At 49.9% G+C, this 26,238-nt stretch overlaps 11 protein-coding genes across 12 annotated transcripts; 6 read left to right on the top strand and 5 right to left on the bottom strand.

The window, feature by feature from the left end:
* Nucleotides 1-3,257: 3,257 nt before the first annotated feature.
* Nucleotides 3,258-4,589, top strand: PPTG_17445 (hypothetical protein; the record flags this gene model as incomplete). The annotated part of the gene is made up of 1 exon (XM_008915185.1): nucleotides 3,258-4,589. The coding sequence occupies one exon, from the start codon at nucleotides 3,258-3,260 to the stop codon at nucleotides 4,473-4,475; it is 1,218 nt and encodes a 405-aa protein (XP_008913433.1). The 3' UTR covers nucleotides 4,476-4,589.
* Nucleotides 4,590-5,911: 1,322 nt separating this feature from the next.
* On the top strand, nucleotides 5,912-6,817 carry PPTG_17444 (hypothetical protein; the record flags this gene model as incomplete). Its single annotated transcript, XM_008915184.1, has 1 exon — nucleotides 5,912-6,817. The coding sequence occupies one exon, from the start codon at nucleotides 5,912-5,914 to the stop codon at nucleotides 6,815-6,817; it is 906 nt and encodes a 301-aa protein (XP_008913432.1).
* A 964-nt stretch (nucleotides 6,818-7,781) lies between these two features.
* On the top strand, nucleotides 7,782-8,742 carry PPTG_17443. Of its 2 annotated transcripts, XM_008915183.1 has the most exons (3): nucleotides 7,782-7,868; nucleotides 7,981-8,524; nucleotides 8,586-8,742. In XM_008915183.1, the coding sequence occupies exons 2-3, from the start codon at nucleotides 8,125-8,127 to the stop codon at nucleotides 8,696-8,698; spliced, it is 513 nt and encodes a 170-aa protein (XP_008913431.1). In that variant the 5' UTR covers nucleotides 7,782-7,868; nucleotides 7,981-8,124; the 3' UTR covers nucleotides 8,699-8,742. The 2 variants fall into 2 exon arrangements, with proteins under 2 accessions (XP_008913431.1, XP_008913430.1); XM_008915182.1 differs by having other exon boundaries at nucleotides 7,782-8,524.
* PPTG_17442 (hypothetical protein) lies at nucleotides 8,626-9,756 on the bottom strand. Its single transcript, XM_008915181.1, has 3 exons — nucleotides 9,442-9,756; nucleotides 8,943-9,321; nucleotides 8,626-8,874 (listed from the first exon to the last, which is right to left on the bottom strand). Exons 1-3 carry the CDS (start codon nucleotides 9,710-9,712, stop codon nucleotides 8,787-8,789), a joined length of 738 nt encoding a protein of 245 aa, XP_008913429.1. The 5' UTR covers nucleotides 9,713-9,756; the 3' UTR covers nucleotides 8,626-8,786.
* Nucleotides 9,757-9,961: 205 nt separating this feature from the next.
* PPTG_17441 (hypothetical protein) lies at nucleotides 9,962-11,285 on the bottom strand. The gene has a single exon (XM_008915180.1). It carries the CDS (start codon nucleotides 11,191-11,193, stop codon nucleotides 10,171-10,173), a length of 1,023 nt encoding a protein of 340 aa, XP_008913428.1. The 5' UTR covers nucleotides 11,194-11,285; the 3' UTR covers nucleotides 9,962-10,170.
* Nucleotides 11,286-13,773: 2,488 nt separating this feature from the next.
* PPTG_17440 (hypothetical protein) lies at nucleotides 13,774-15,458 on the top strand. Its single transcript, XM_008915179.1, has one exon. It carries the CDS (start codon nucleotides 14,376-14,378, stop codon nucleotides 15,327-15,329), a length of 954 nt encoding a protein of 317 aa, XP_008913427.1. The 5' UTR covers nucleotides 13,774-14,375; the 3' UTR covers nucleotides 15,330-15,458.
* Nucleotides 15,459-16,455: 997 nt separating this feature from the next.
* Nucleotides 16,456-17,672, top strand: PPTG_17439 (hypothetical protein). The gene has a single exon (XM_008915178.1). It carries the CDS (start codon nucleotides 16,588-16,590, stop codon nucleotides 17,539-17,541), a length of 954 nt encoding a protein of 317 aa, XP_008913426.1. The 5' UTR covers nucleotides 16,456-16,587; the 3' UTR covers nucleotides 17,542-17,672.
* Nucleotides 17,622-19,728, bottom strand: PPTG_17438 (hypothetical protein; the record flags this gene model as incomplete). The annotated part of the gene is made up of 1 exon (XM_008915177.1): nucleotides 17,622-19,728. The coding sequence occupies one exon, from the start codon at nucleotides 19,726-19,728 to the stop codon at nucleotides 17,731-17,733; it is 1,998 nt and encodes a 665-aa protein (XP_008913425.1). The 3' UTR covers nucleotides 17,622-17,730.
* A 1,527-nt stretch (nucleotides 19,729-21,255) lies between these two features.
* PPTG_17437 (hypothetical protein) lies at nucleotides 21,256-22,992 on the bottom strand (the record flags this gene model as incomplete). The annotated part of the gene is made up of 1 exon (XM_008915176.1): nucleotides 21,256-22,992. The coding sequence occupies one exon, from the start codon at nucleotides 22,990-22,992 to the stop codon at nucleotides 21,256-21,258; it is 1,737 nt and encodes a 578-aa protein (XP_008913424.1).
* A 429-nt stretch (nucleotides 22,993-23,421) lies between these two features.
* PPTG_24098 (hypothetical protein) lies at nucleotides 23,422-23,979 on the top strand. Its single transcript, XM_008915175.1, has one exon. It carries the CDS (start codon nucleotides 23,523-23,525, stop codon nucleotides 23,868-23,870), a length of 348 nt encoding a protein of 115 aa, XP_008913423.1. The 5' UTR covers nucleotides 23,422-23,522; the 3' UTR covers nucleotides 23,871-23,979.
* Nucleotides 23,980-24,391: 412 nt separating this feature from the next.
* Nucleotides 24,392-25,603, bottom strand: PPTG_17436 (hypothetical protein; the record flags this gene model as incomplete). Its single annotated transcript, XM_008915174.1, has 1 exon — nucleotides 24,392-25,603. The coding sequence occupies one exon, from the start codon at nucleotides 25,601-25,603 to the stop codon at nucleotides 24,392-24,394; it is 1,212 nt and encodes a 403-aa protein (XP_008913422.1).
* Between the last annotated feature and the right edge of the window lie 635 nt (nucleotides 25,604-26,238).

Here is a 26,238-nt window from a genome sequence, read left to right as displayed (position 1 = left end):
GAGTTAACCCCCTTACTCTTTGAGTTAACCGTCTTCCTCTGACGCTAAGCTACGGCAGCCCTGCTGCAGAAGGTCTCGCAAACTATACCACCGGGAGGTAAGTACAAAGTGGACCGAGTGCAAGTGATTCGCTGGGTCGAAGAAGCAGTATTGGTGGTGAATGAGCAGCAGGAGACAAGTCGGAAGGTAGAATACATGTTCAATAGGCTTGGCCAGGATCCGAGACAGCCTAACAATCAGCTTTTCCAAGATCACACGGGTTGTCTTCACGATAACGAGGTCTACAACTCCATAGTATTGAACCAGACAGCTGAAATCCTGAATTGGAGACATAGCTAGCGAGCGCCCTTTTGAAATTGACGAGCTAAAACTTAACACGAATAATGTATATTCGCCTTTTTAGTGTGCTTTTTGATGTTAACCCTTTCACGAGCCACTTTAGTGAACTATAGTATACAAATCTAGGATAGTCGGTATCAAAAGGAGGCATTTTGCCTCCTTTAAGGTGAGTGATTGTCCACCTTCAAATCTTCCAAGTGTGATTTGCTTGGTTTTTCTATGCCCGTAACGACCTGTCGTAAGCGTACTTAATTATAAAAGGAGGCACGCACCCTGTCGAAAACATTCCTTCTATGAAGTACGGTAAAAGGTTATTTGCCCTACGTTCCACCACTGCTGCGTTGCACATTAGTGATGTTGGGAACGCACGTAGCGCCAGACCTCGCCGCATCCTATAGAGTCCCAGCTTGTATCATTGCAGCCAAAGTGCTTAATCACAGTTTCCATGACGTTTTGGACCGTCAGTAGACAACGATCAAGTGTTTCAAAAGTTGTAAATCGAAATGCGCGCGTTACAGCAGCTATTAGCTGGCCAATAGTTTAGGTTTTCTCCTTGAATAAAATTAGAGCCCGCTGCCGACAACACCCAAGCTTGGCTGCTGCAGCCACGCCTGATCCACGCTTTAGCCGTCCATTACGAGAAAGCTCAGCGAGGACCAGCGCAATGGACTCGCGCGTAGCTTTGGGGATGTCCTACGTGCCGTCGTCCGGCCCATCGTGAAATGGTAGCCTTCTTTTACAGGAGTTAGAGCTCCAGTTTGCCAAGTGTCCGGCACTCAAACCATTAATAATTATATCCAATAAAATTTAAGTTTAAAAAAAATCCTAATTGGTATTGCTTTTCCTGACCGAACAAGTAATCGGTAGGGTGTCCAGCAAATCTGGAGAATGGATATTCCCACCACGTAGTGGGAACAGCCCCGGAAGAATTATAATAGTAGGGTAGTGAGCGGGTGCGAGAAGCGACGCCGTAACAAATCCGAGCGGGGTACCCGCGATGTAGGGCCGCTCGGTATTTGCGTAGGTGGGCGAAGAGACGAACTCAGCAGCGAACGGACCAGTGCATTCTCCAATGCATGGTTTTTCTACCACGGGCAATTCCCAGAACGTACTCTTTTCAATATATATATGTGTGTGTATGTATATGAAACTCAAGTACGTCCAGGTAGTCAAGATATTCCCCATCAGAAAGAACTTTTAATCGCAGAGGTTAATAAATCAACCGTAAGCTGTGTTTAGAAAAGTACACTTTATTATAAAAGAAAAAAAAGAAAAAGCATGGTCGGAGCCTGGGTATACGTATCAATAGAGCACATAGTTTAGCCCGCATTCTTAGCCATTCAGTTTGGAAATAGTGGCCAAAGTACACACGGAGCCCGATTAGTTGCGGTCGACATGATTATTCGCAGGTTCGGCTGCTTCCACAGCAGGCATGGCAAACTCGACGTGCATTAGGAGATTCTGAAGCGTTTTTGCGGAGCAGTGCGTGCGTTTGTCTTAACGACTGGAAGAAAAGAGTTGCCTTGGTAGTGCTCAAAACTGCTGTCCGTGGGTTAGCAGTATTGTAGACAACAATTTGTAGTATTTCATTTGTACTTTTTAGAATAATGGCACAGGAATCAACCTATTGGAACGATGAGATACCAAATCAATGATGGCGTTAGAATTGGTAAACGAAGGTACTTGCTTTTAGGTTCTGCTTGTGGTAAACTGTGGCCACTGATACAAAAACGAAGGTAGTGATTGCTGTAAATGGAAAACAGACCTCGTCGTCGTTCTACCGTGATATAGAGTCCGCAGCCTTTCGCTATCTACTTTCTTCCCCCTCTCTGTTTAGAACTTGCTACGATCGCGTACTCCCATCACTCCGTTCCCTATATGAATGCGAGTCTTATCTACGCCTAGGTTTACTTTTCAGCAACGTGCATCGAGTGACATCGGTTTAGTGCGGTTAAAACTGCAAATGTACCCAAACAATAATTGGACATCTATTTCGGCCACCTTTAACTGTCTTTAAGCACCCTTAACTCAGATCGTTTAGTTCTGTTAAGTTGCTTTAAGAAAAGCCAGCTGGAATGAAGGACCAAAGCGTTGTACATGTATATTATCGACGATAATTTATCGTACGAATCTGACTCATTTGAGGCGAATTCACTTGTACACGAACCGTGTAGTGATTGTGTGATGCTGTATTGATAGCGACAGTGTGTGATAAAAGCGGCCCACTTCAAGTTCTTCGGTGGAGCGTAAAGGATTTTGGCACGCAGACAAGCATCGCGGGAAGGGACAAGGTGCTATTAGCCGTAGCACTGTCGTCACTATTAATACCATAATAATTCTCTAAAAAAAATGAGCTCCAAGTGGGATTGTACTTGCTGGATACTTTTAATTCGAGTAAACTACAGTAATAACATGCATGTTAAATCAAAGAACTAAGAGGCGGAGTATTCTCATTTCTACTAAGACATTGCGTAAAATTGCCGCAGCTGGAAATCGGGAATTTTAATAAACCTATTTTTACTGTTCGAGGGTGTAGCAGGTGTTGGCGGTCCGATAATCGACGATTGTACACTCTACGCTGCGCTTTGTTTGAACAGAAGAGGCCCACGCCGGAGTCATTATTGAAGGGTAGTAGGATTGTAATCTCGATTTCGAACTGCATAGATTAAATAACTTAGAGTTGGTGAAGGAAAGCTGCAAAGCTTTTTCAGTCATCTCAGTAAAGGACATTCAGTAGAGTAGGGCACAATTGATGGTACAGTAGTTGCAGTACATGCCCAACGGCACTGCAACCAATGCACCGTGCTGATGCTAACCTCCCACATGTTAGCAATGCTTCGAAAACATTTCGTTAGAAGTACGGACCAGCCTCTTCGTTCCGTCCTCGTTAGGCGCTCGTCATTTCTGCTTTCCTTGCAATGCCTGCACGACGAACTTCCCGGATTTCAACCCCAGCATTGCTGACTGTCGCGCTCCTGGCGCTTGCAGGGACCGGTTCGGTCACCGACGCCGCTAAGTGTTATCCAAAGCCAAAGAACGACGCTCTCACTCCGACAGTCACTGACGCTCCAGTTGTGGAGGATCCGTCCCCTGCTACCCAAGGCTCCTTTGAGTCCAATCAGGAAACCCAAGGAAGCTCGTTCCCTACCGAGACAACGACCGAGGCACCTGCAGCTCAAACTGGTTCCTATGAGGAAACCCCAACGACTGAATCGTCCGGCGCTCAGACACCCACTGAGAGTTCTTTTGAGTCCAGCGAGGTGAGCCAAGGAAGCACAACCCAGACTCAAGCTTCCTCCGACGTGTCAACTGGAAATTCTACCTCCACATCTACAGGGGAGCACGCTACGTTCGGAGATGTCACTTCAACTAGCGGCAAGTGTGTCATCGGCAACCCGAACGCAGGGGATGTCACTCGTGAACAGGTCGACTGGGTCTGGAAGAATACGATGGAAGAGTACATTCCTCAGTTTAAGAACCTCATCTTCGACCAGCTCATCACTAACAAGGGCAAGCTCAGCTACTGTGTGCGTTGGGACAACGACAAGCCACTGGAGAAGGCTGTCGCATCCAAGTTCCAGGCCATGCTCGAGAAGCAGATTAACCTCTGGAACCGCTGGCTAGTCGGCTACCAGTGCTGGCCTATTGAGAAGATCGAAGTCTCCATTGTGGCCTACGCGGTCAAGGACAAGTCCATCATGGACTGGACGGACAACTCACTCGGAACGATATACGAGGGTATCTTGGATGCCGAAGGAAGTCCCAAGTGCCCCGACGAATGCTATAAACACTTGAACCAGGCAGCTAATGCGGATACGAGCGCGTGCAAGGGAAAGCCCTTCGATATGTCATTCTGGCCATCGACGAAGCCTGGTGAGGGTGCTATTGGTACGGGAGGTGACTGGGGTCAGCGTGTCGAAGTGAATGACATGCTCAATACTATGGACGGCGAGGAAATGTTGGTGCTATTGCATGAAATAGGCCACGGCTTCGGTCTGCCGGAGATGTACGTAGACAAGAACAAGCCCGCGGACTACCCGCCATGCGTGATGGATAATAGCCCGACACTCACGGACGGTGACGGATGGCTGCTTCGAAGCGTCCTGGAGCATATCAAGTCTCGCTATGACTTTTAGATCGACACACGCCGAGCCATGTAGGCTTGGCGTGCAGGATCGTTTGGTTGTTGCTTGTCTAGTTATACCGTCACTTTGTGTTTATGTTTTAAAAAAGGGTTAAGTTCTCTCGTCTCGTACTAAAACACCTAACCTACCGTACGTCTTCCACCGGGTTAATGCTTTAGCAAACTTCGCAATCCAGGATTGCGGACTCGTTGTGGTCTCCGTGGTGCGGCATCAAACAATGCGATTTACCAGCCGCAATCTTCGAAGCACTGTAGTAAAGTCTGTACCTGAAGTATTTGGTTCTTAAAGTAAATTGATCTGACGAAATTGTGTTTGGTTCCGTACATAAGCCCAGCTGTATTCTTGAATGTGTACCAACGGTTGCCTTAAAGCGATTTCATTTCGCGTTTGATGCTGCAGCAACAGCAACCGTCGTTAATTTGTCTTGTCGTGAGGGAGCTCCAAACAGCTCTTTCCAAGTTTGGTTGGCAGTGCTTCACCCAAACTCCGTACTCCACGTACTGTTCTACTTTGGTCCATATATGCACGCTATCGTTCGTCAAACGGGCAGATCACAGGAGAGTCAAGAGCCTCTGCGCCACCGCACGCCTTCGTGGATGAATGTACGAACACAGAGCTGTCAAATTAAGTCAAAGCGATGCAGTTGAGCGAACAACGCAATAAAATGGTAGATTTATTATATTGGATAAATTATTCTATCAATACTTGCTCTACGATCACAATCCACAACTGTACGCTATTATAAATATTGTTTAGAGTGCTTGTATATGTACTTCGAAAGTACAGTGGTAAGTACAGGGAAGAGGCCTTCTCAATGATTTGCACATTTACAGGACACAATCAAGCGATCGAATATACCGGTAATGATTGGAAGAAAATATATTGCCGCGGAAGTACGCAGACGATGATGTGAACTCCAATCTGGAATATTATAAATGCATAACGGGGTTTCACATCGATCCGGTTACGTTTCTTACGTGTATCTTATTACATCTGACTCAAGACCGAGCGCGAGGCACTTCATGACATTATCTGCTAGACACAACGTAAAGGGTATGTACTTAAGACTTCTGAGCTTTGTGTAGGAAAAGCAGAAATGATACTGGTATTTCTTTTCTACCGCAATCAAGTTGCAACAAAACTAGAAATAATTTAATACAGAAGTGTTATCTTGCTGACTTGTTTTATGTTACCAACGGTTGGTCTTTTGAAAATGTGCGCTAAAACAACTTGTGCGTTCTAATCCAATAGCTCCAGGCTTCCCTACCAGATGGGCATGTAGACTTTAGCACAACAAGACATCAGACTCAATTTAATGAGTCTACGGTGTTGGTTTCCAACTGGGTTACTAGTCAAGGCGTCGACCTCGTTATCCTCCTTAGACCCACGCCCCACTAACCTTAGCAGTCATTCTCAATTTCTCCACCATGGCCCCAAGCACGAAGAACTCCCACATTTCCACCAAGCACCTCTTCGTCGCTGCGCTCGCTGCATCGGTTGCCTGCAGCGCCCAGGCCGCCGGAGGTAACAGCTCCACCCCGGCCAACCACGCCACGTTCGGTGACATTACTTCGGGAAGTGGCAAGTGTGTCACCGGCAACCCCAACAAGGGAGGGGTCACCCGTGACCAGATCGATTGGGTCTGGGAAAACACCATGTCCAAATACGTGCCGGATTTCAAGAACCTCATCTTCGACCAGCTCGTGACCAACAAAGGCAAACTCAGTTACTGCGTGCGTTGGGACAACGAACAGAAGTTGACCAAGGCCACGGCATCCAAGTTCCAGGCAGTACTCGAGGAACAGATTAACCTCTGGAACCGCTGGCTGGCAGGATACGAATGCTGGCCATTTAACCACATCGAGGTCGACATCGTGGGCTACGCGGTGAAGGACAAGTCGATCATGGACTGGAGTGATGACTCGCTCGGCACGATCTACGAGGGTATTCTGGACGGTGAAGGAAGCCCTAAGTGCCCCGACGAGTGCTACAGTCGCCAGGGTCAGACTGATACCAGCGGCTGCAAGGGTAAACCCTTCGACATGTCCCTCTGGCCATCCACATCGGCGGGTGAGGGCGCTGTTGGCACTGGTGGTGACTGGGGTCAGCGTATCGAGGTGAATCACTTTATGGAGTATTTGGACAAGGAGCAGCAGATGACCTTGTTGCACGAAATGGGTCACGGGTTCGGTCTGCCGGAGATGTACGTTGCTGACAACAAGCCTTCGGACTACCCCTCCTGTGTGATGGATGAAGATTACGTGCTCACGGACGGCGATGGTTGGCTGCTTCGTAGCATTCTGGAGAACATCAAGTCTCGCTACAACTTTTAAGATTGTTAGAGTGTTGTAGAGATCGCATATTTTTGCGATAGTGCTCTTACCTTTCTCGTGCATGTAGAAACAATTATTGTTTGTTAAAGTGGTTGCAATACACCTAGAGTCCGCTGTATTTCATTATCGTTATTTGTTATAACTTACACGTCAAGTAAGCAGTAGGCTAGTACTTATAGTGTTCGGCCAGTCTAACATTAACCCAGCCAGAGTGTTCTTTGCTGATCATATTTTGGGTCTTCTCAAAAAAATCGTCATACACCCAAGGCAAAAAAAGCTGTAGGCCGCCATACAAAAATCTAATCAAAATAGTTGGCCATTCTTGAACCAAATGATTTTTTTTTTGGCTTTGAAGTATGGTATATTTTTGGATGTCTTACGTACTGTGTGCTGTAGCGAGTACTGTACCTTCACACCTTCATATTCCTCGTTGACTCATCGTATATTTGTAGACGGTCGAAGACTGTCAATGGGATTGTGTTGTCAATTGCGAAGTATGTACGTAGAACTCGATGAACTGCACCTGTAACAGGAAATATCCTGGCTACCTGGAAGTGCTGCGCATCGCTTTTTTTCTACTGAAAAGAGAATATTTGCCGCCAAGCGAATGCGATGCGGCCAGCAGCGTTGTTCAAATTGGAAAATATAGCGATTGGAGAGCCTTTTTTTACTTTTAATTCCCATATCTGAAGAAATCCTATCCGTCGCGCAAATAGAGCTCCTACTCGGTCTAAACGTACATATAGAGTCCTGCTTGCGGGGCTCCGGCAGGCTTGTAATTATATTTGCTTAGTTTTTAGAAATAGCAAGGAAGTTAAATGTTTAAAAAGTTTAAATTTTCGAAGATCTTCAAATTGAATTTTTGAAGAAGGTTAAAACCTGCTTGTTTTGATCATAATAAATTACCGTGTTTTAATCTAAAATAAATTTCAGACAACAAAGTGGCTTCATCCGGATATCATCCGGATGCGCACGTTTGTTGTTTGGACAGAGGAAAACGGCAACGACGCTGAAGAAGTGTCTGAAGCTGCACAAACTCTTCGTGGCCGAGGTATGACACACCTAAAGCATTATTACTCTTCACCACGCTAGTTTCTTCGCTCTAACGCCAGCTTCATCTTAACTGCTGTACTCGCTGATTGATCCTCAAACGACTGGTGCAGCTGGCTCGCAGCACCCGCCTCGAGTCGGAAGGTTCCCAAGTGCTGTCGTCTCTTGCCAATGTCAGCCAGCGTGTCCCAACACTGTTGCAGCCTGGCAGTGCCAATACCAATGACGATGACGACGGCGATGACAATTTGGAGGTGATGGGAGTTTTAAACTATTCAGCCAACACTCAGGAATTGTTACTTCAGAAGCACTTTTTGGCTCTGGAAAAGAGTCGCAGTTTCTTGGCCGATATCCTGCGCGACTACCAAGAGCTGCTGCGCCATCTTCGGTCCTTTACAAGTGAATGCGTAACACTTGTAGATGACGCTTTCATTGACAGCGAAGGTGCTGTGAGTGTTGAAAACGAAATGGCAGCGATGAGTTTCCCCTTGCAGTTGCAAGAGTGGATGGAAACGGTTCTGGCAATGATTGAACACGAAGTATTGCGGAAAACAAGACTCGTGGCTGATTTGGAGTATAGTGATACAGGAAGATTGAGTATTGTGTCCAAGCAGTGGACCTCCAAAGGAGCAATGAGCAACATCGACAACGACTACGGTACGTGTTTGACGGAGGTTTTTTTGCTCGATTTTACGTAAACTAAATGTGGTATTTGCAGTGCAAACAGGTCTGCAGTTGCCACAAACCAAATCTTCAGCGGTGCCGCAGTCCAGTGATGACACTTCGAAGGGTAAGAGCAAGAAGAAAAAGAAAAGTAAAGCTAAGAAATGAAAGTCCGTAACCTTCGACGTCTAATCTGCCTACATTTGCTAAAACTTGTTCCCCACTGCTCGTAAATTCTGCAACGCTACACTATTTCTTATACAAATGGGATACCGCTAATAGTGCGCGCCTTGTACATTGGATACTCGTCTGGAAAGAATCCAAGCAGCAACTGCTCCTCATATCTACAATAAGGACAAAACCCTCAATATGGACACAACAGATTTAACCTGATGAAACAACGACAACGTACGGGATTCGGTCGTGGAAGAAGCTCCAGGCCACTAATGAGTAGCCAACAGCACACACAGGGTTGGCCAGCAGGATCTGACTGCCCACGATCCACCAGAACCAGCCCAAGTAGCTTGGGTGGCGAATGAAGCGGTACACTCCGTGCGTCACCAGTTCGTGCTCCTCCCTCTTAAAATACTCGATCCGATGCGAAAAGTTGCTGGCCGCAGTGCTCATTGCAGATACTCGGAAGAATTGCCCCATAATGACCAGTGCAATGCCCACAGGCCGCACAAAAGCGTGCAATTTCCAGCCCGGCACGAAATAAAGCTCGAGGAAGAACTCCAAACAGCTCAAAAGCACTGCCAAATGATATTCCCGACTATGGTTGAGCAGGAAAGCTGCAACAGAAGCAAAAGAACACGTAAACAGTCCACGTTAGCACCAAGATTGCCATTGTTGCCGGCAAATGCTGCCGTTAGTAAGGTGTTGCCAATTGCCAAAAAGCCGCGGAAACATACACTCGTAGCTGACATTTGCCGGTCGATAGGCAGCCGTGAGCATAAATTCCATCAGATGGAAAAATCCCAGTGCCAGCGCGTACAAACTCCACTGCTCCAGGCACCGCCAGCGCAATGTTGACGTCGCGTCGCGGGTCGAGTCGGCCAGCGCCACAAACTCCGTGTAGAGCAGCAAAGACGCGTGTGCAGTCATGAACACGCCCAGTCCGAAGGCCGCCAGCGCCACTTTGCCCAGCCCGCGGTCGGAGCGGAAGGCCTCGGAGCGGAACATGGTGGCGACGCCACGCAATTGACAAAAAGTGAGCTGACGAAATATCAATTGTGAATATTACGTCGTGGATCCTGCGAAAACTGGCGTCTGTAATCAATATCGCTATTGGCAGGTGTGATCACCCTTAAAAACGATTGGTTGAAAAAGACACCCAATCGTAGAGCAGGAATTCGAATCGCTTCAACATGCCTACAGCTAGAACTATAATAGTGATTTAGCTACCTCATATCTAGTGTTGCAGCACAACAATGTGATGAACAAATGGTACATGTATTCGTTTTTGTTATTTGCTATCAGATCTCCGGTCTCGATCTTGAGTTCACGATTGCGCTGGTTCTTGGTTCGAGAATGGGAAGGAAAAAAAATGGCACGGCATTAGCTGGAACGAAAGAGAAACATGTAAATGAGTTTGGAGGTCGCCGTGCGAGGGCATGGAATGCAGGTCAGAGTCCACTCGCCTAGTAGACGACAGCCGACGTGACGCCGCTCTTGTTGATGGTCGATCCTTTGGTGCTCTTGAGCCAACAGGTGCCGTAGTTGTGGTTGCTCCACGAGAACGCGTGGCATCCATTCTTCGCACGGCACTTATCACAGCAGTCCTCCGGTTTGCCTCCCGGGACGTTGCCGATGTCGTAGTTCACGTAGTCCTTGTTGGGCTCGAGGGTGCAGCTTGGTGGAGGGTTGTCCAGTAGCTTACTCGATACGACTCCCTTCTTGTACTGCGTTTGACCTCTGGCACTCTTGAGCCAGCATGTGCCACCGTTGTGGCTGCTCCACGAGAACGAGCGACAGCCGCTCCAGGTGTGGCAGATACCACAGCAATCAGTGTAAGATTTGCCTGGAGTATTGCCGATGTCATTGTCGATGTAGTCGAGGTCATACTCGAACATGTTGCACTCACCCACAGTATTATCAACCACGGACGACTTAGCACCCGCCTTTAAAACCTGCGAGTCTTTCTTGCTCTTAAGCCAGCAAGTTCCACCGTTGTTGTTCGTCCAGGTGAAGGCTTTGCAGCCTGGCCACGACGAGCAGATGGAGCAGCACGCGCCAGCGTTGCCATTCTTCACGTTGGCGATATCGTTGCCTGGGTAGTCGTAGCCATCATTGAGCGTGCATCCGGGTGGATCCTCCACCAGGACTGCTGATGTGGCTGCTGCGTTGGATGCGGTGTTACCCTTGGAGCTCTTCAGCCAACAGGTTCCGCCCTGGTAGGCAGTCCACGTGAAGGCACCGCAGCCCGACGTTTGCGAGCACAACGTGCAGCAGTCGGTCACTTTCACGTTCGAGACGGATTTAATGTCATTGCCGAGATAGTCGACGCCAGAAGTGGTCGGGCACGAGGCCAGGTGACGGTGCACGGGTTCCGGTAGAAGCGGGTTTTCAACCAGCGAACGAAGACCGGAAGCGCCAACTTGGAGGAGGCATAGGACATTCAGAAGCAGGATAACCAGGAGCGCAGTAAGTTTGACGCGCATCATTTTCGTTGGAAGAGAGTAGTCGCTTGACTGGAGCAGGTAGCTGAAAGCTTGGTATTGATACTGGAGGTGGTGGTTCCGCACTTGACGGTGAGTTGTGGAATGAGCTCATGCTCGGCCGGGAAATCAAGGATATCTCAACCATGTGCAACGAGCACGAGCAACGGCCATGGGATATACAGGATAACGCGAGGACGCCAATATCCAGCTAACTGAAAAACCGACAACTTCAATGTGAAGTCATTCGTAGCGGATGAATGCCGTACCCAATTAATCAAGTGCGGGTCAGTACTTGCAGGATAGGTGCCGGTGGTGAGCCCAGTGCACCCAAAAGGTGAAATATTGCCGCTGAAGTCATCGAACAATGCGAGCAAAGAGATTCGAATCAACACGAGAGAACAGGAAGGCTGGCTTCTCGTCATACTCATGTTAAGTTTTCCGCGGAGCAACAAGTACACGTACGTGAAGCTTTGGCAGCAAGGGCAAGATCACACGTTGAAGATGGCAAAAGTGTCAGCGATTCATTTTTTTCTGTCCGAACAGGGCGTTTCGTACCCAAAACACGAGACGAGCCGTGTTTACACATTGAAGTTATCGGAGTGATGATCTTTTTTTAGTTGGCGCGTTCGAGCGTTGAGATATCCAGCTAAAATTTGCCTGTTGACAAGCATCGTTATTGTCTTGTGCCTTATGGGCTCATGGCCGCTGGTTGACGTATATACACTCCGCCCACCTTAGCGACACCGTGTCACTGAAATTCTACCGACTTAACTACATTGATGCACCCCGTCTTTGTGGAAGTAGACTGTAGGAATGGCAAACACACCAGGTTTTATTATCATAGCATACAAATCCGAGGTAGGGTGTTGTATCTGGAAATTTATCAAAGGTCTGACGGCACGGGGTACACTACTGTACCCTTATTGACGGAAGGACAAGAAAACAGCACTCAACGCGTCTTGGCAATAACCTACTCTGTTTAAAAAAAAAAACTGCGACACCGTCCTGTAGATGTTGGGAGTGATTGCATAACTGGGTATCACTAGTCTGATCGCCCTTCAGCTCTCAAAGATCGTCGATGCCTCCATGCCAACGTTCGCGCGTCAGACATGTTGCATTTTCTTGTGCGCGCTCTGACCACTAAACCCCGAATTGAATGTGATCACTGCAGATTGTCAAGGATCACATCCTCTTACCTCATGGTATAAATAAGAACTCTCAAAATGCATATAGGAGTAATTACCTACGTGGGTTAATTCCTGTAAAAGACCCAAGTCTAACTGGGACTCCCAAGACCTGCCACGCGTTCCGCATGCCCTCGGTCTACGTCTTAACTCTAAATCTCACTTACTCTTTTGCTACTTGCTACTCAAGACGACTTGTGAAGCGCGTAAGATGAATCGACACAAAGGTAGCAGCAGTTCGTGAATCCTGCGATGTTGTTTGGGCCGTTTACTGATTCTTAATGGTAAGCTACATTAATATTTGTGCGAAGAATGTTTACAGTGAAACATTTTTTTTACTGGTACTGTATATACACGTAAAGCGCATTTTGGGACCTTAGATTATAGCTACGTTACATTCCTTTAATGCAAACTCGTGCTTCGCCCTTTTGAAATTTAGCGAGAATGCATTGCATAAGTTTCGAAGGCTGAAACTTCTTTTGTCGGCGCATCTTTTGCTCTGGCGGAGCTACAGCAGCTCCTTATCGAAGCCTCACATTGACTAATTGTCGCCGCGGCAAAAATATGTTTGGCCTGAGATTTCTAAGCTTACGAATTTGATTGGGAACGACAATTAGAAACGAAAAAGTGATGACCTGGTCATAACTGTTGGACCTGGTATCTCTACATCATGACCTAAATACTACGTTTCATTGGCAAAAAGTGGAGGCAGGTCTAAAGGAGAACTTTCTAATATGAGAATTAGTAGACTTCCCAAGAGGCGGACGTACAGTACTGTACTCCCAGCGGAGGTCTTCACGGGGTTGTCCCTAGCAAGAGATAGAGAGCAAGGACACGGCGGCTTTAAGACAGTGCTGCATGAGGTACTGGAAGTGTGGACCCTGTTGTGATTTAGGTGTGTCCTCTGCAGATCGATCAACCCTAAGCCAGATCGATGAAGCGGTCGACCAAGCGTCCGAGTATCTGTTGGGAGACCAAGGAATAGTCGGTGATGGCAATATAGCTATGTCAATTCGGAGATTCGTTTCGCGTTCAAACTGTAGCGGAGAGAACATGAACCATCTAATCGTATTTGACTAACGTTTGCCAAGTGTTATTATATAAGGTTTTCGCCTATCAATTAGTATTTGATGATCTCAACTGGGTACAGTATCACCTTGATCTCGATATGCGATGAAGTAATTTTATCAGGAAAGGCTATCGCAGAATCATTTTAAGTTTGAACGTATTCAATCTTATACCTCTCCAACAACATGACGCGGAGTGACTACCGTACAGGACGCGGTTGCCTCCAAATCTTGTGGGTAACCAAAATCGGAGCGGCGATTCGGATGAATATGCGTAGAGGTACAGTATACTGTGCTTTATTCCAAGCCACGATTTTCGGCTGTGGAGAGGACACGCGATCAATTATTGATGGGATTGAGATTCAATCATTGCAATTTGAGATGAATACCCAAGACGAGCCGAGATGACAAGACTATTGCGACCTCCACGACAGGAATCGGAAGTGATGGCGGCCATTTGTGGAGTGAACACTCGAGGGTGCCGACTGCAATCATGGCTTACGTGATGAGGAGAGGAAAAATCGGAGAATCGGATACGCATCGGCTCGTCGGCTGTGACCGCGAGGTGGATGAGTGCGCTCAGTCCGCGTGTCGATTCCTGGCATACAAAATGCCAATCCCGACATGACCAAGCTGCGATGACGAGCGAGCACATCGTCGCGTGCACAGACACATGGTTGCAGTCCGCGCGAAAAAGACGCGTCTTGATTGACGAAGGAAACAGCGGAGGTATCTGATGGAAGTACTGCATGTATTATAGGAAATGCCTAGCAACTTGTAGCTCCTCAGCAAAGACACGCTGCCTCCTCAGTTAGGACCTCGTATGTCCTCAGTGGAGACGACGGGCTCCGATGGACGCGCGGCAGCTCATTCACTTTGCGTTTTGCATCTTTGAACTCACCCGTCCACTTCCCTCCTCGTTCCTTTATCAAAAATGGTCAAATACGTGCTCACCGGCGCCGACGGCAACCTGGGTGGCTTCGCCGCCGACTACATCGCCGAGATCAAGGGCGACAACGACGAGTTCGTGTTCACGAGCTACAAGATCGACAGCGTCCCAGAGGAGAAGAAGGCTGCATGGGCGGCCAAAGGTATCCAGGTCGTGCTGGCCACCTACGACGACGTTGATACTCTGAAGAAGGTGTTCGAAGGTGCTGAGGCTGTCGCCTTCATCTCCACCTGGCTCATCGGTGACGGCCGCCGCAACCAGGCCAAGAACGTCATCCGGGCAGCCAAAGAGACCGGTGTCAAGCGCATTTGCTACACGTCATTCGTCGGTGCCGGATCGGACAAACCCAACGAGGAGGTCCCGTTCCTGCCTCGTGATCACCACTTCATTGAGCACGAAATCTACGCTTCGGGTCTGGACTACAATATCCAGCGTAACTGGTTGTACCAGAACAATATCCCACAGTTCTTTGCCCAGTCGTGGCACTTCACCGAAGACCGTTGGCTTGTCAACAGCCACGGCGTCCCCGGCGCGTATGTTGCCCGTGAGGACTGCGGTCGCGTCTTCGGTGCTCTTCTGCTTGGTAAGCAAGAGAAGAACACGGTTGTCGACGTGACGGGTCCAGAACCCGTGCTAGACAAGGACATCTTCGAATGGATGAACAACATCAGTGGCTACAAGGCCGAATTCGTCGACATGTCGGATGAGGATCTCCGTGCTTACTGGCTTGGTCGTGGTCTGCCCACTGACGTGTATGGCGACTTCTCCAAGCTCCCCATGAAGCTGTGCATCGGCGATCTGTTGTGCTGCGGTGAGACTCTGGCCAACGGCTCCATGAACAAGGTGACGGATACGGTTGAGCGTTTGACCGGCCGTAAGCCTCTGGGCTACAAGGAGAACCTGCTTCAGTATAAGGAAATCTTCCCCAAGAACCAGTAAATCGTCGTGTAGATGGTTGGGATCCACGTGTAAAACGTCTCTCTTGGCTAGTGTTGACATTGAATATGACAGCGTGTACAGATTTTATTCACTCTACTTTCACTTTGAGTGTCAGATATGAGAGCAGCAATTACGTGACGAGGAATGTTGGAAAGTGAGCGAGCGCTTCTCACTCAGGTGCCGCTAAGAATCATATCACGCAGTGCCATGTTGTGGCGATGTTGAAGTGTCTACCAAAACGGCTCATATATCTTGACAGCGAGTTCCTTCTGACCAATCAGCGTGAATGTGAATCGTAGGAAGGGCGATGCTGCATCGCCAATGCCAACGTACAGGCCTCAATTGGATTCGCTCCCTCATCTTGTGTTGCAACTTGTGTGTTTCACTTTACATCTTGCAATAACGCTTCATTTTTCCTCTATATTAGCGATCGCTAATAATTGCTGAAAACATCGCAGCTCGCGATGCCGTTCGAGCCGCGGTGGCATCGAAGCCGTTGCACCAAAAAGAAGCTTGAGGAAGGGACACCATACTACTGGTAAACAGCTCTGGAACTCGCGGCAGACGGTCTGTACCATACCTCTCCGTAACATACAGAAGCCACCTGTAAGCATTCATGTGTGCGAACACATTTGCTATCTGGCCAGTTGATACGATTTCGCTCGAGTCTCGGGGGACAATGCGTTGCCAATATCAGAGGCGCGACTTTGAATCAGAGCAGCGCCTTCCCACGCCGCCACGCACGCGAGGATTAGGCAGGCAGCCAAGTTAGCACGAAAAAGGCCGAAGGAGCGCCTAAGGGAAGAGCTAACGCCTCGTTGTTTGATGTCTGATGATAGGTCCCATCACCAACACCAACAGTATTGGGGCCTCGTGTGCTCAATCGCGCGTACACGTACAATAAATTCACGCATTTCCTAGTGCTGGTTTGGTCGCCACCGTCACGAAGGCCACGAACAAGTTTTGGTGGTACCGCAGAGATGTTGAAGTGCCTTCGTAACGGCTCAAATATCTTGATTTCACTATGAGGCTATAATTCTGCCTGGCCAATCGCATTACAGTCTCTGCCACTGTGATGCCATTTCCCGTGTCACTGAATTAGTGACTGACATCAGATGTCCGTCGCCCTTCCACCAGGCAGAAACAGGAGCGGATCGATTCCCTCCCCTTCGGATCTGCCCATGTACGTGGCAGCTTGCAAGTCTCACTTTGCATTTTGCAACCTCAAAACCAAGTTCCAGCTCCTCCTCAATCCACAATGGTCAAGTACGTGCTTACGGGTATCGGCGGTAACATCGGCGGCCACGCCGCTGACTACGCCGTCGAAATCAAGAAGCCCGAAGACGTTCTGGTGCTCACCAGCTCGGACGTCTCCAAGCTCAACCCCCAGCGTGTCGCGGCCTGGAAGGCCAAGGGCGCTATCGTCGAGCAGGCCGACTACCTTGACTTGGACAGCCTCAAGAAGGTGTTCGAGGGCGCTGACACCATTGCCTTCATCTCCACGTGGCTCCTTGGGGACGGTCGCCGTGGCCAGATGAAGAACTGCATCAAGGCCGCCAAGGAGACCGGCGTCAAGCGCGTGTGCTACACGTCGTTCGTGGGCGCTGGCTCGGATAAGCCCAACGAGGAGCTGCCGTTCCTGCCCCAGGACCACCAGTTCACGGAGCAGCAGATCTACGCTTCGGGCCTGGACTACAACATCCAGCGCAACTACCTGTACCAGGACAACACGCCTCGCTTCTTCGCTCAGTCGTGGCACTTCACTGAGGACCGTTGGCTCTCGAACAGCCACGACACCCCTGGCGCGTACGTCGCCATCTCGGACTGTGGCCGCGTGTTCGCTGCTCTGCTGCTCGGCAAGCAGGAGAAGAACACCGTTGTGGAAGTGACTGGCCCTGAGGCTGTCACTGACCGCGAGATGTTCGAGTGGATGAACAACATCAGTGGCTACAAGGCCGAATTCGTTGACATGCCGGATGAGGAGCTGCGTGCTTACTGGCTTGGCCGTGGTCTGCCCACTGACGTGTATGGCGACTTCTCCAAGCTCCCCATGAAGCTGTGCATCGGCGATCTGTTGTGCTGCGGTGAGATGCTGGCCAACGGCTCCATGAGCAAGGTGACGGACACGGTTGAGCGTCTGACCGGCCGCAAGCCGCTCGGCTACAAGGAGAACCTGCTCCAGTACAAGGAAATCTTCCCCAAGAACCAGTAAGTCGTGCCGTTAGATTAGTGCAGTAACAGCGACCAACACCGTAACGCGTGCTGTATACACATAATGAAGTGTGTTTAAAGTGTATTTTTAGAGTTCACGACATTTGATATCATTCAAAGTGCTTTAGAGTGTTCTACTCTTCTCTACAGGTTCACGCACAGACAACTAGTACTGTAATACGACGTATTCTCATTTCATACGATAAGGTCGAATGGGTACACCCGATGGTGTAAAGGCCCACTCTCCAGTGTCCGTGTCGTCGTCGTCTTCCTCTTCAATCAAGTCGCTCTCGACGACGGACTTGGACTGTTGATAAGGCGGCGATTGAGACAACGGCTGTGCTTGCGCTTGAGTCGTGAGCTGGGAAATGGTCGCCGTATCGGACTGCAATCGTCTTCTCCTTTGGTTTGACCGGGTTTTCTGCAACGACGAAGGAACGGGAAGGCCAACTTTATCGAGACACAAGAAGCAGATGTGCATAGGCACAAGACCCACAGCATGCAGCTCGACCAGCTCTTTGGAGGCGCAGGATCGGCAGACCACGTGGCCGCACGAGTGACAGTTCACTCGATTCGACAAGACTTGGAACGGCTTGTTGCACTCTTTGCAGCTCTTGGCAGAGAGTTTGGACATCCACTGGGTCTTCATCACAAACGTCCGCGAATCCAGATTCTTGCGTCGGAAGTGCGAGCACAGACGCGCGAGGTTATCGCCAAACCGTTCCATCAACAGGCGAGCAGTGAGGCCTGGAGCCCAGCCGCCAGGTTCTATCCCAACCATATACACGATCTTGGTGTAGCTCTGGTCATTGCTACCTGTAGACGACGATCGTCGGCCTGAGCGACGTAAGAAGAAACCCGATCGGAACATAATGCATGGCTCTAGGTCCGATTTCTTGCTCACTTCAGCGAACTCGGGGTCATCGATAGAATCCCACAGACAGTAGCCGATAGTTGACCCGTCCGGTTGGTGGATAATATCCGTCGCCACAGCAAGACAAACCTCTCGGTTCACCATTAGGCCAGGAGCCTGGTAGCTCGAGTATCGAACGTACATGGAGTTCATAGGTCGCTCCTTAGTCGGTCGACGCAGAACAGATAGGACTCGAGCTTCCAGTAGACTGTCGGACAGCACCCGGTTGTTCCGTACCACAGAGTCGGCGTCGGGTACCACGAACAACTTCATGATGTCGTCTACCGTCGCGTGCGTGTGGGTCACGCAGCAGAAGCGTGTCTGTCCAGGCTTGACGCTGGTCTCGTCCATAAAGTACGAAATGTCCTTCTTGCGGAGCTTGGGCTTCCACTGCACGCTGTTCGAGCTGTCCGACAGCATCGAAGCCATGACGTTCTGTACGGATTCGTTCACGCGGGAGATAATCTCTCGCCGACGGGAAGGGGACAGTTCAATGTACATCTCGGTACTGCTGGTACTCCCACTGCTGGCAGATTTGTCGCTACGGCGGTCAAGACGCGGGAATCCCATCGAAATCTTCTGCGACGGTCGCGGAGGCTGCACAGGAGAACCGCCGCTAGATCGGTGGTTCGGTACGGGTTTAGCTTGATACATAGAGCGCTCCCGATCATCAGGAACCTGTCGACGACGCTGAGCTGCCTCAGTACCACCGGAATCATTGGTTACCGGTCCTGACGGACGCAGAGGCTGCTCGACACTTCGAACACGACTTTCTGAGGGTTGTTCGGAGTGTCGCCGGGGCTGTCGAGCGTCTTGACGGTGATTCGGAGCCGACTGGGGTCCTATGGAGCGCCCGAACGTCACATGCCGATCAGGGTTTTGCAGTGATTGCTGTGAATGCCGACGACGTGCCTCCGACTCCTGCTGGGTCGAACGTGGGGGCTCGCGAACTTGCCGTTGACTTCGGGGCTCCTGTCGTTGGCGTGTCCCCCTCCGCTGCGACGGTCGTGCATCTTGCTGTACAGGTCGTGAATGCTGGGTCTGTTGCGACGGCTGTGGAGGCTGTTGTGACGGTCTTTTGGTCCGTTCGAGCGGTTGCATGGTCTGTTCAAAGGGACTGATGGTCTGGTCAAACGGCCGAAGAGTTTGCTCGAAGTTGGTGGTGCTTTGGTTCACAGTCTTTCGCGATGGCTTCGAGACCAACTTGGCGCTGCTGCTCACTCCCCAGTTCGTGGCAGTCGGAGACGTTGTCCATCCATCCTGAGCTGCACTCATGGTCTCCAATGCGAATCGCGATCTGATGCTGAGACAGCGGATTCGCTTGTGAGCATCAAGCCGATCCGAGCAGCCTGTTCTCTCCTGCGGATGTGCTGTCCAGCGAGAGTCAACCAAAATGCAATGCTACAACTTGTACATGTAGGTTGTGTAGCCTACAAGCCAAAAGTGTCTGCAAGATAAGCAAGCACAGGCGCCGCCAAGCCCCTACTGATGTCGGGCTGACTTGGTCTACCACTCCGACCAACATAAATGTAGCAAGGTTAACGGCACTTACGTTGTCTTCAATGCTCTATTGACACTTCCACCCAGCAGCCTGCTGAGCAGGTGGTGCCCATTATCCGCCGGGGGCTTGGAACATGAACCAACACTTGTTGGTGATTCTCGGGATACAGGTGGGGCAGCGATCGGATGAACGCTGTCGATTTGTCTTTAGCCCGTAAACTCTGCTGACCTCTCCGTCGACTCTTTGAATAGGGCGGACTCAACCATAAAGCACCACGCGAACGACATTTACCTACATTGTATCGTAACCAGCACATCTCATGCTTCGGGTGAACTCGGTTCACGTAGGCCACCGCGTGGTGTCCAACACAGCGAGATAACAACAAGCACTGCGTTGTATTTTTCGGATCTTCGTTTCTTGCTGCTCCACGTCAACTTCAATGTGACCTTAGACTAATCTGCAGTTCGTTTGCTTCGCTGCCTGAAATTCCCTTGCTGTACAACGCTAGGACAGCGTTTCACTTGGCTGTGCGGCTTCACTCGACGGAAGCAGGTTATGAGTAGATATGCTTGGTCGCTCTTATTTATCTTCCCTACGTCGGGTTGTATGCTCTCGGTCAGCGATCTGCTCTTTGCAGCACACCGTGCAGCTCCTAGGCGAATGGATACTTCCTAGGCTATCATGTTCATGCCCATGCCTAGGCATCGGCCCGAGCATTATCTTCCTGGCAAGACTTATCATAAGTCGGTATGTACTCTATCCGATTGCTCGAGATATTGAATATTTAAAATCTCTGTGGCAAAGCTAGGCGAGACTCTCGCCGAGAGCTATCGTGAAATCCGAGCATGATCAATGTCCATAGAGGTTCAATACAACCTTTTCATCGTCCCACTGAGGTAAATTACTCGTCTCCAACTCAACTTGACGGCCTTGCATTACGTACACCTCTCGAATAAGGAACACGCTGCTCTATAGCGATCGTCAAGATGTTTGATGGCATGACAATTTCATCAAGGGTCAGATAATACATGCTGTACCATTATTCAAACCTTTCACAACCGTGATTTACAGCGTGAAAGATAATCTAGCACGGGATCATGACTTTATCTGCCACTCGTTTACAGCTTAGCTCTTGCATTTCGTATCGTAGAGATCGGGGTGAAGCCTGCAACGATTGCTTTAACTAGGAACATGTTTGAAGTGTACAGCCATTCAACAATGTTCTGTTTAACCATTACGCACTTTACAGATATTCACACATCTACACATATGTAGACAACTTCGATCGTTGCTCTAGACACTTAAACATACGCCGCCATCCTTGACGGCCGAACAGGGACTCCCATCGTCGTGATGGCCCACTCGCCATCGTCTGTATCCTCGTCACTAGCCACATCGGTGTAAACGACAGAAATGGTCTGTCGGAATGTGCTCGCGGTCTCAGACTGGTGACGTCTTTGCCTCAGACTCGTTCGGGTTTTCCGAGTCGATGCAGGCGCTGGAAGTCCGGCCTTCTCTAGGCACCAGAAGCAGACGTGAATGGGGACGAGGCCAACGGTATGCACCTCGACCGACTCCTTGGACACGCACGATCTACACACCACGTGACCGCACGCGTGGCAGTTGACACGGTTCGAGAGCACTTGGAACGTCTTGTCGCACTGTTTGCAGCTCTTGGCCGCACACTTGGATTCCCACTGCGTCTTGATGACGAATGTGCTCGGGTCCAGGTATTTGCGACGGAAATGAGTTCGCAGACGCTCGAGTACTGACCCGTACTTCTCCATTTGAAGCCGAGCAGTCAGCCCAGACGCCCAGGCTCCCGTCTCCAAACCGACCATATAGATCATCTTAGTCTGCCCTTGCATCGAGTCCCCGGTGGTGGAGTCTCTCCGTCCAGGGTGACGGAAGAAGAAACCCGAACGGAACATCGTACACACGTCAAAGCCTGGTTGCTTCACTGCCTTGAGGAACTCGAGATCATCCACCGAGTCCCATAGACAGTAGCCGATGGTCGAACCGTCCGGCTGACGGAACATGTCAGTGGCTACAGCCACGCACATCTCCCGGTTCGCCAACGGCCCCGGCGTCTGGAAAGTTGAGTACCGCAGGTACAACGAGTTCATGGGCCGCTGTCTGGTCGGTCGACGTAGCACCGACACGATCTTGGCGTCAATGACGTTATCGAAAACCAGTTTGTTGTTGTGCAGCACGGAGTCAACGTCCGTCGGGATGAACAGACTCATGATCTCGTCCACCGTCGCGTGCGTGTGGCTCACGCAGCAGAACCGCGTCTGCCCGGGCTTGACACTCGTCTCGTCCACGTAGTATGAGGTGTTCTTCTTCTGGAACTTGGTCTTCCACAGTTCGTTGTTCTTGTCACCCGGTAGCATCGAAGACATGACCTTCTTCACGGATCTACCGACGCGATCCATAATTTCGCGCCGTTGAACAGACGACAGCCGGCCTTGTGGCGGACCACCAGCAGTTTTCTCGCTGCCATGCGGTAGCCCCAACGAGACCTCCAACGACGGTCTGGTGCTGTATTGGCGACCGGAACGCTTGGACTTGGGATCCGTAGCCAGCTCCGACAGGCTCAAACCGCGTCTAGGCGCAATAGTCTGGTCTAGTGTCGGCTGAGGCGGCTGTGTACGGTGTTGCGATGGCTGGCGAGGCTTAGATCGTCGAGGTTGACGCTCAGATGAACGATGCTCCCTCAGTGAAGGCTGCAATGTCGGACGAGGACGCTGGTGCGCTCGCTGAGGCGGACGCTGCTCCTTTGACGGAGTTTGCAGCGACTGTCGCGGACGCTGCGATGTTGGCCGAACCTCCTTTGAGAAATCGACCGACTGCCGTGCACGCGGCTTGATCTGTTGCGAGAGCCTCATGGACTGATGCGACGGTCTCATGGTTTGATCGAAGGAACGCAGAGGTTCCTCGAACGGCCGAAGCGTTTGGTGGAAATTGATGGTTTGCTCCGGTACTTGGGAGCTCAACATGGCACCACCACTGACACCCCAACTAGGTCTGCTACTCATGATCGCGACGCGACTAAATGAGGTCCACAATGTGATAGCGAGACGGTCAATTGGCAAGTGAGCTCTTGAGCCAAGAGTTTGGCAGACCCAGCGACCGTCGCGAGTTCGTATGTTGTGTCTTTCGGATCTGCTTTTCGCCATCTTGATGCCACTCCAGTCGACATAAATGTATCAAACAGCGGCAAAAACACCCTAGCAGTTGGTGACGTCGAGAGTTCGTGCCTTCTCTCGATGCACCCGTTTGATTTAACCGTTGATGGTCACTGTTAGTGCTTTCTCCTGATACAGGTGGGGTAGTAAAACGATCGGATGAATGCTGAAGTAATCTCCAGCCGTGGCCATTTCTCAAGCCTCCTATTGTGTGTGGAGGCACAAGTGTCCAACATAATGAAGGAGGCGGCGGCATCTCCAGCACTGGCAATTTTGTCGGTGGCAATTGGCACTCCGCATCTCGACATTGGATTCTCGCTGCTTGACTCAACGGATCGATCAATCGATGCACGAAAGCAAATCCTTGCATTGAGTCAGACATGTCGTTCGTTCCACAACACGAGCTGTTGTTCCGGCCTATTGCGTGTACCAGAAGACATGCTTCTTGTATTGGCAAGGCAGTGCAGCGAGCTCTAGGGTGGATCGCCATTGGCGGTCAGAAGTTATTCAGTTGGACACTGCCTCGTGCATTGTTGGCCTCGACAGGACCGGTCGCACTGAATCCGTCGGTCCAATGCTCTGTGAAGATCAGCACAACAACACTCGTCTCAACGTCGTGTTACCTACGTTTGAGCAACATGATGAACATCAAAGGACGTCAATGTTCAATCAGGAATCGACCTACTGTACGGAACCTTGCGCATCGTAAACCCTTGACCTGCTTGTAAAAAGGATTCTTTTCGGTTTGGTAATGCGTTCGCAAGTTTTCAGTACAAGGTTGACGGAAAGCAAGGTAGACCCTCGTCCCCCTTTCCAAAAACCGCTCCAACGAGGAGCAAACTTGTTTACAGATTCACTGGATCCGCTACCAACAATGAAGAGACCCCGTGCTACAGTCGGTATCGCAGCGAACTTGGACTACATGTAGAATTCCAAAACAAGAACCTTCTCCAGTTGTATGAGCGAAGTATTATGTGGCGACGTAGGAGGCGCAGAAGCAAATGTGTAGAAACTCGTATCAGCGTTGTCATAACCAGTAAGTCTTTTGAGTGTGATCGAATCCAGGCGGAGGACGGCGAAGATTAGTATGTATACACAGAAGTCTATACGTACAAATTTACGAAAACGTGTCTGGATATGAGTGACATAGCTGAAAAACAAAGTCACTAGGATCACTATCATAGAGAAATCTGTATTATCCATAGTGCGTGTATTGACTGACCACGTAACCCAGCATTTATCTCCCTGTCTACGTCAAATCGGACCTGTTGCTTGAAATCGATACCGAGTCAACCCCCAGGAGATCTCTAACTCCAGATCCGTCGCTGTTGAGGATGTCACAAGTTCCAATGGCGCCAAGATGCCACGCTAACATTTTCGCCTCCTCCAAACAGATTTGACAGATACGAACGCGAGTGATCCCAGCACCTCGCACACTCACTTCTTCCATAAAGAAGCAGCGTTCTCGTCCACAGATCACTTCTCCACATTTCACGCAATGGTATTTCTTCATCAACGGGTAGAACGCTCGACCACACACATAGCACTGGAAAACTTCGTTCTTTGGAGTCCATTTTGAGTGATGCTTGAAGTTTTCCGGATTCCGAAACCGCCTCCTGTAGTGCTGACAAACTCGATGGCAAATGCCTCCGAAGATGGCCATGTAGATCCGTCCAGTTAGCTGCGGAACCACTCCCTTGATCTCGGCACCAATGAGGTAGCACACTCTGGTCATGGCGTTGGCTTCTCCCGAATTTCGTAAAAAGAATCCGGAGTTCCACATCCTGCTCCGGACTATTTTATCCGTATCGAATCTGTCCGGACATTCTGGGATATCCACAGAATTCCATAGGCAATAGCCAACTGTGGAGCCGTCGTTCTTTTTGATGAGGTTAGTACAGACACAGACGCAGATATCACGCGCGTTCATAAGTGTGGGGGTGTCGAAGCTCGCGTATCGGATGTACACGGACCTGTAGGGATTGGACCGTGTTGCTGGTTTAAGAACCGACAAGATCTTGGCTTTTTTCACGTTCCGATACATGATCCGCATGTTCTTGAGTAACGTCTCAGTGTTGGTGACCATGAACATCTCCATAATGTTGGGAACGGGGACGTTCGTTTGCCCCACACAGCAGAACCGAGTGAGTCCTTCGCCGACTTTTTCGTCCACGTAATAGTCGATACCTTTCTTGCGCATATGAGGCTTCCAGAGTGTCAAGGATTCGTGGCTTCCCATCATGGAGCGGACCACTTGACGTTCCATATCTTGCATAAGCTCCAGCATCTCCTCCTTCCGTTGAGGGGAGAGGTGAATGACATCGTCGATTCGTTGGAGGTGACAGAGTCTACTGCTTGAAAGACTCGAGTCTGTAGTAGTTGTTCGACGCACAGCGTGGCTGGATTGTCGAGAATTGACTTTCGAGGACCGGAAACTCGCTGCATGTACTGGGGTTGACATTGTGATGGAAATGAGCTTGAGTCGTCGACTGGAAATTGAGGAATGAGTGGAGGAAATGCTTTTAACGGCAAGGGAACGAGTGCAGTCCCACCTGATGGTCCAGTTTTGCATGGAGAGAGGTGTGAACGCTCACGGAAGGACGACTTCAAGATCATTTTCGCGCACTTGATGACTCGAGGTAGGGGGTGGACCACTATAGCTCCTCACTACGTGTCACTATTGCAGACGTAGGGTCGACATCTGATGCTTTTGTTTCGTCACCGAGGCTCCTTCATCATCAACAGGCAGAATAGTTGTCAAAGAGATCTGGGCACATTCAACCGATGCCTTAGTGATGGCGTTTAACGCAAGTCGTCGTACAACGACCCCCTCTTCTGTTGCGCGTTCCATCGCTTGCGTACTCTAGGCGTAACATAGGAGTCAGGATGTCTTGACCTCTATCTTCCTTGAATTGACCCACTCGCAGAGTCTGTTCAAAGCGGCGGCAATTTCTGACTGTACATCCAGCATCTTAGTTACTGAACTCGACTCTTTTGTATTACCTGCGCCACTGAAACAAGAACATAGCAGTCACCAAGTACTACATATACTGACCAGCACTGGTCCGCCATCAGTCAGTCTTTGTTAAGTTAAAT

Source organism: Phytophthora parasitica, assembly GCF_000247585.1.
Source record: "Phytophthora parasitica INRA-310 unplaced genomic scaffold supercont2.68, whole genome shotgun sequence".
Lineage (NCBI taxonomy): Eukaryota > Oomycota > Peronosporomycetes > Peronosporales > Peronosporaceae > Phytophthora > Phytophthora nicotianae.
Note: the sequence above shows the minus strand (reverse complement) of the source record. Positions and strands in the feature narration are given on the sequence as shown.

Bases quoted from the DNA above. Each gene is read 5' to 3' on its own strand.
- PPTG_17443 (XM_008915183.1), top strand. From the start codon at position 8,125: ATGGGAGTTTTAAACTATTCAGCCAACACTCAGGAATTGTTACTTCAG. The intron at 8,525-8,585 runs GTACGTGTTTGA...TGGTATTTGCAG, and splicing joins CAACATCGACAACGACTACG to TGCAAACAGGTCTGCAGTTG.
- PPTG_17442 (XM_008915181.1), bottom strand. From the start codon at position 9,712: ATGTTCCGCTCCGAGGCCTTCCGCTCCGACCGCGGGCTGGGCAAAGTG. The intron at 9,322-9,441 runs GTATGTTTCCGC...CTTCTGTTGCAG, and splicing joins GGCAAATGTCAGCTACGAGT to CTTTCCTGCTCAACCATAGT. The intron at 8,875-8,942 runs GTACGTTGTCGT...TCCTTATTGTAG, and splicing joins TTCTTCCACGACCGAATCCC to ATATGAGGAGCAGTTGCTGC.
- PPTG_17441 (XM_008915180.1), bottom strand. From the start codon at position 11,193: ATGATGCGCGTCAAACTTACTGCGCTCCTGGTTATCCTGCTTCTGAAT.
- PPTG_17440 (XM_008915179.1), top strand. From the start codon at position 14,376: ATGGTCAAATACGTGCTCACCGGCGCCGACGGCAACCTGGGTGGCTTC.
- PPTG_17439 (XM_008915178.1), top strand. From the start codon at position 16,588: ATGGTCAAGTACGTGCTTACGGGTATCGGCGGTAACATCGGCGGCCAC.
- PPTG_24098 (XM_008915175.1), top strand. From the start codon at position 23,523: ATGTCGTTCGTTCCACAACACGAGCTGTTGTTCCGGCCTATTGCGTGT.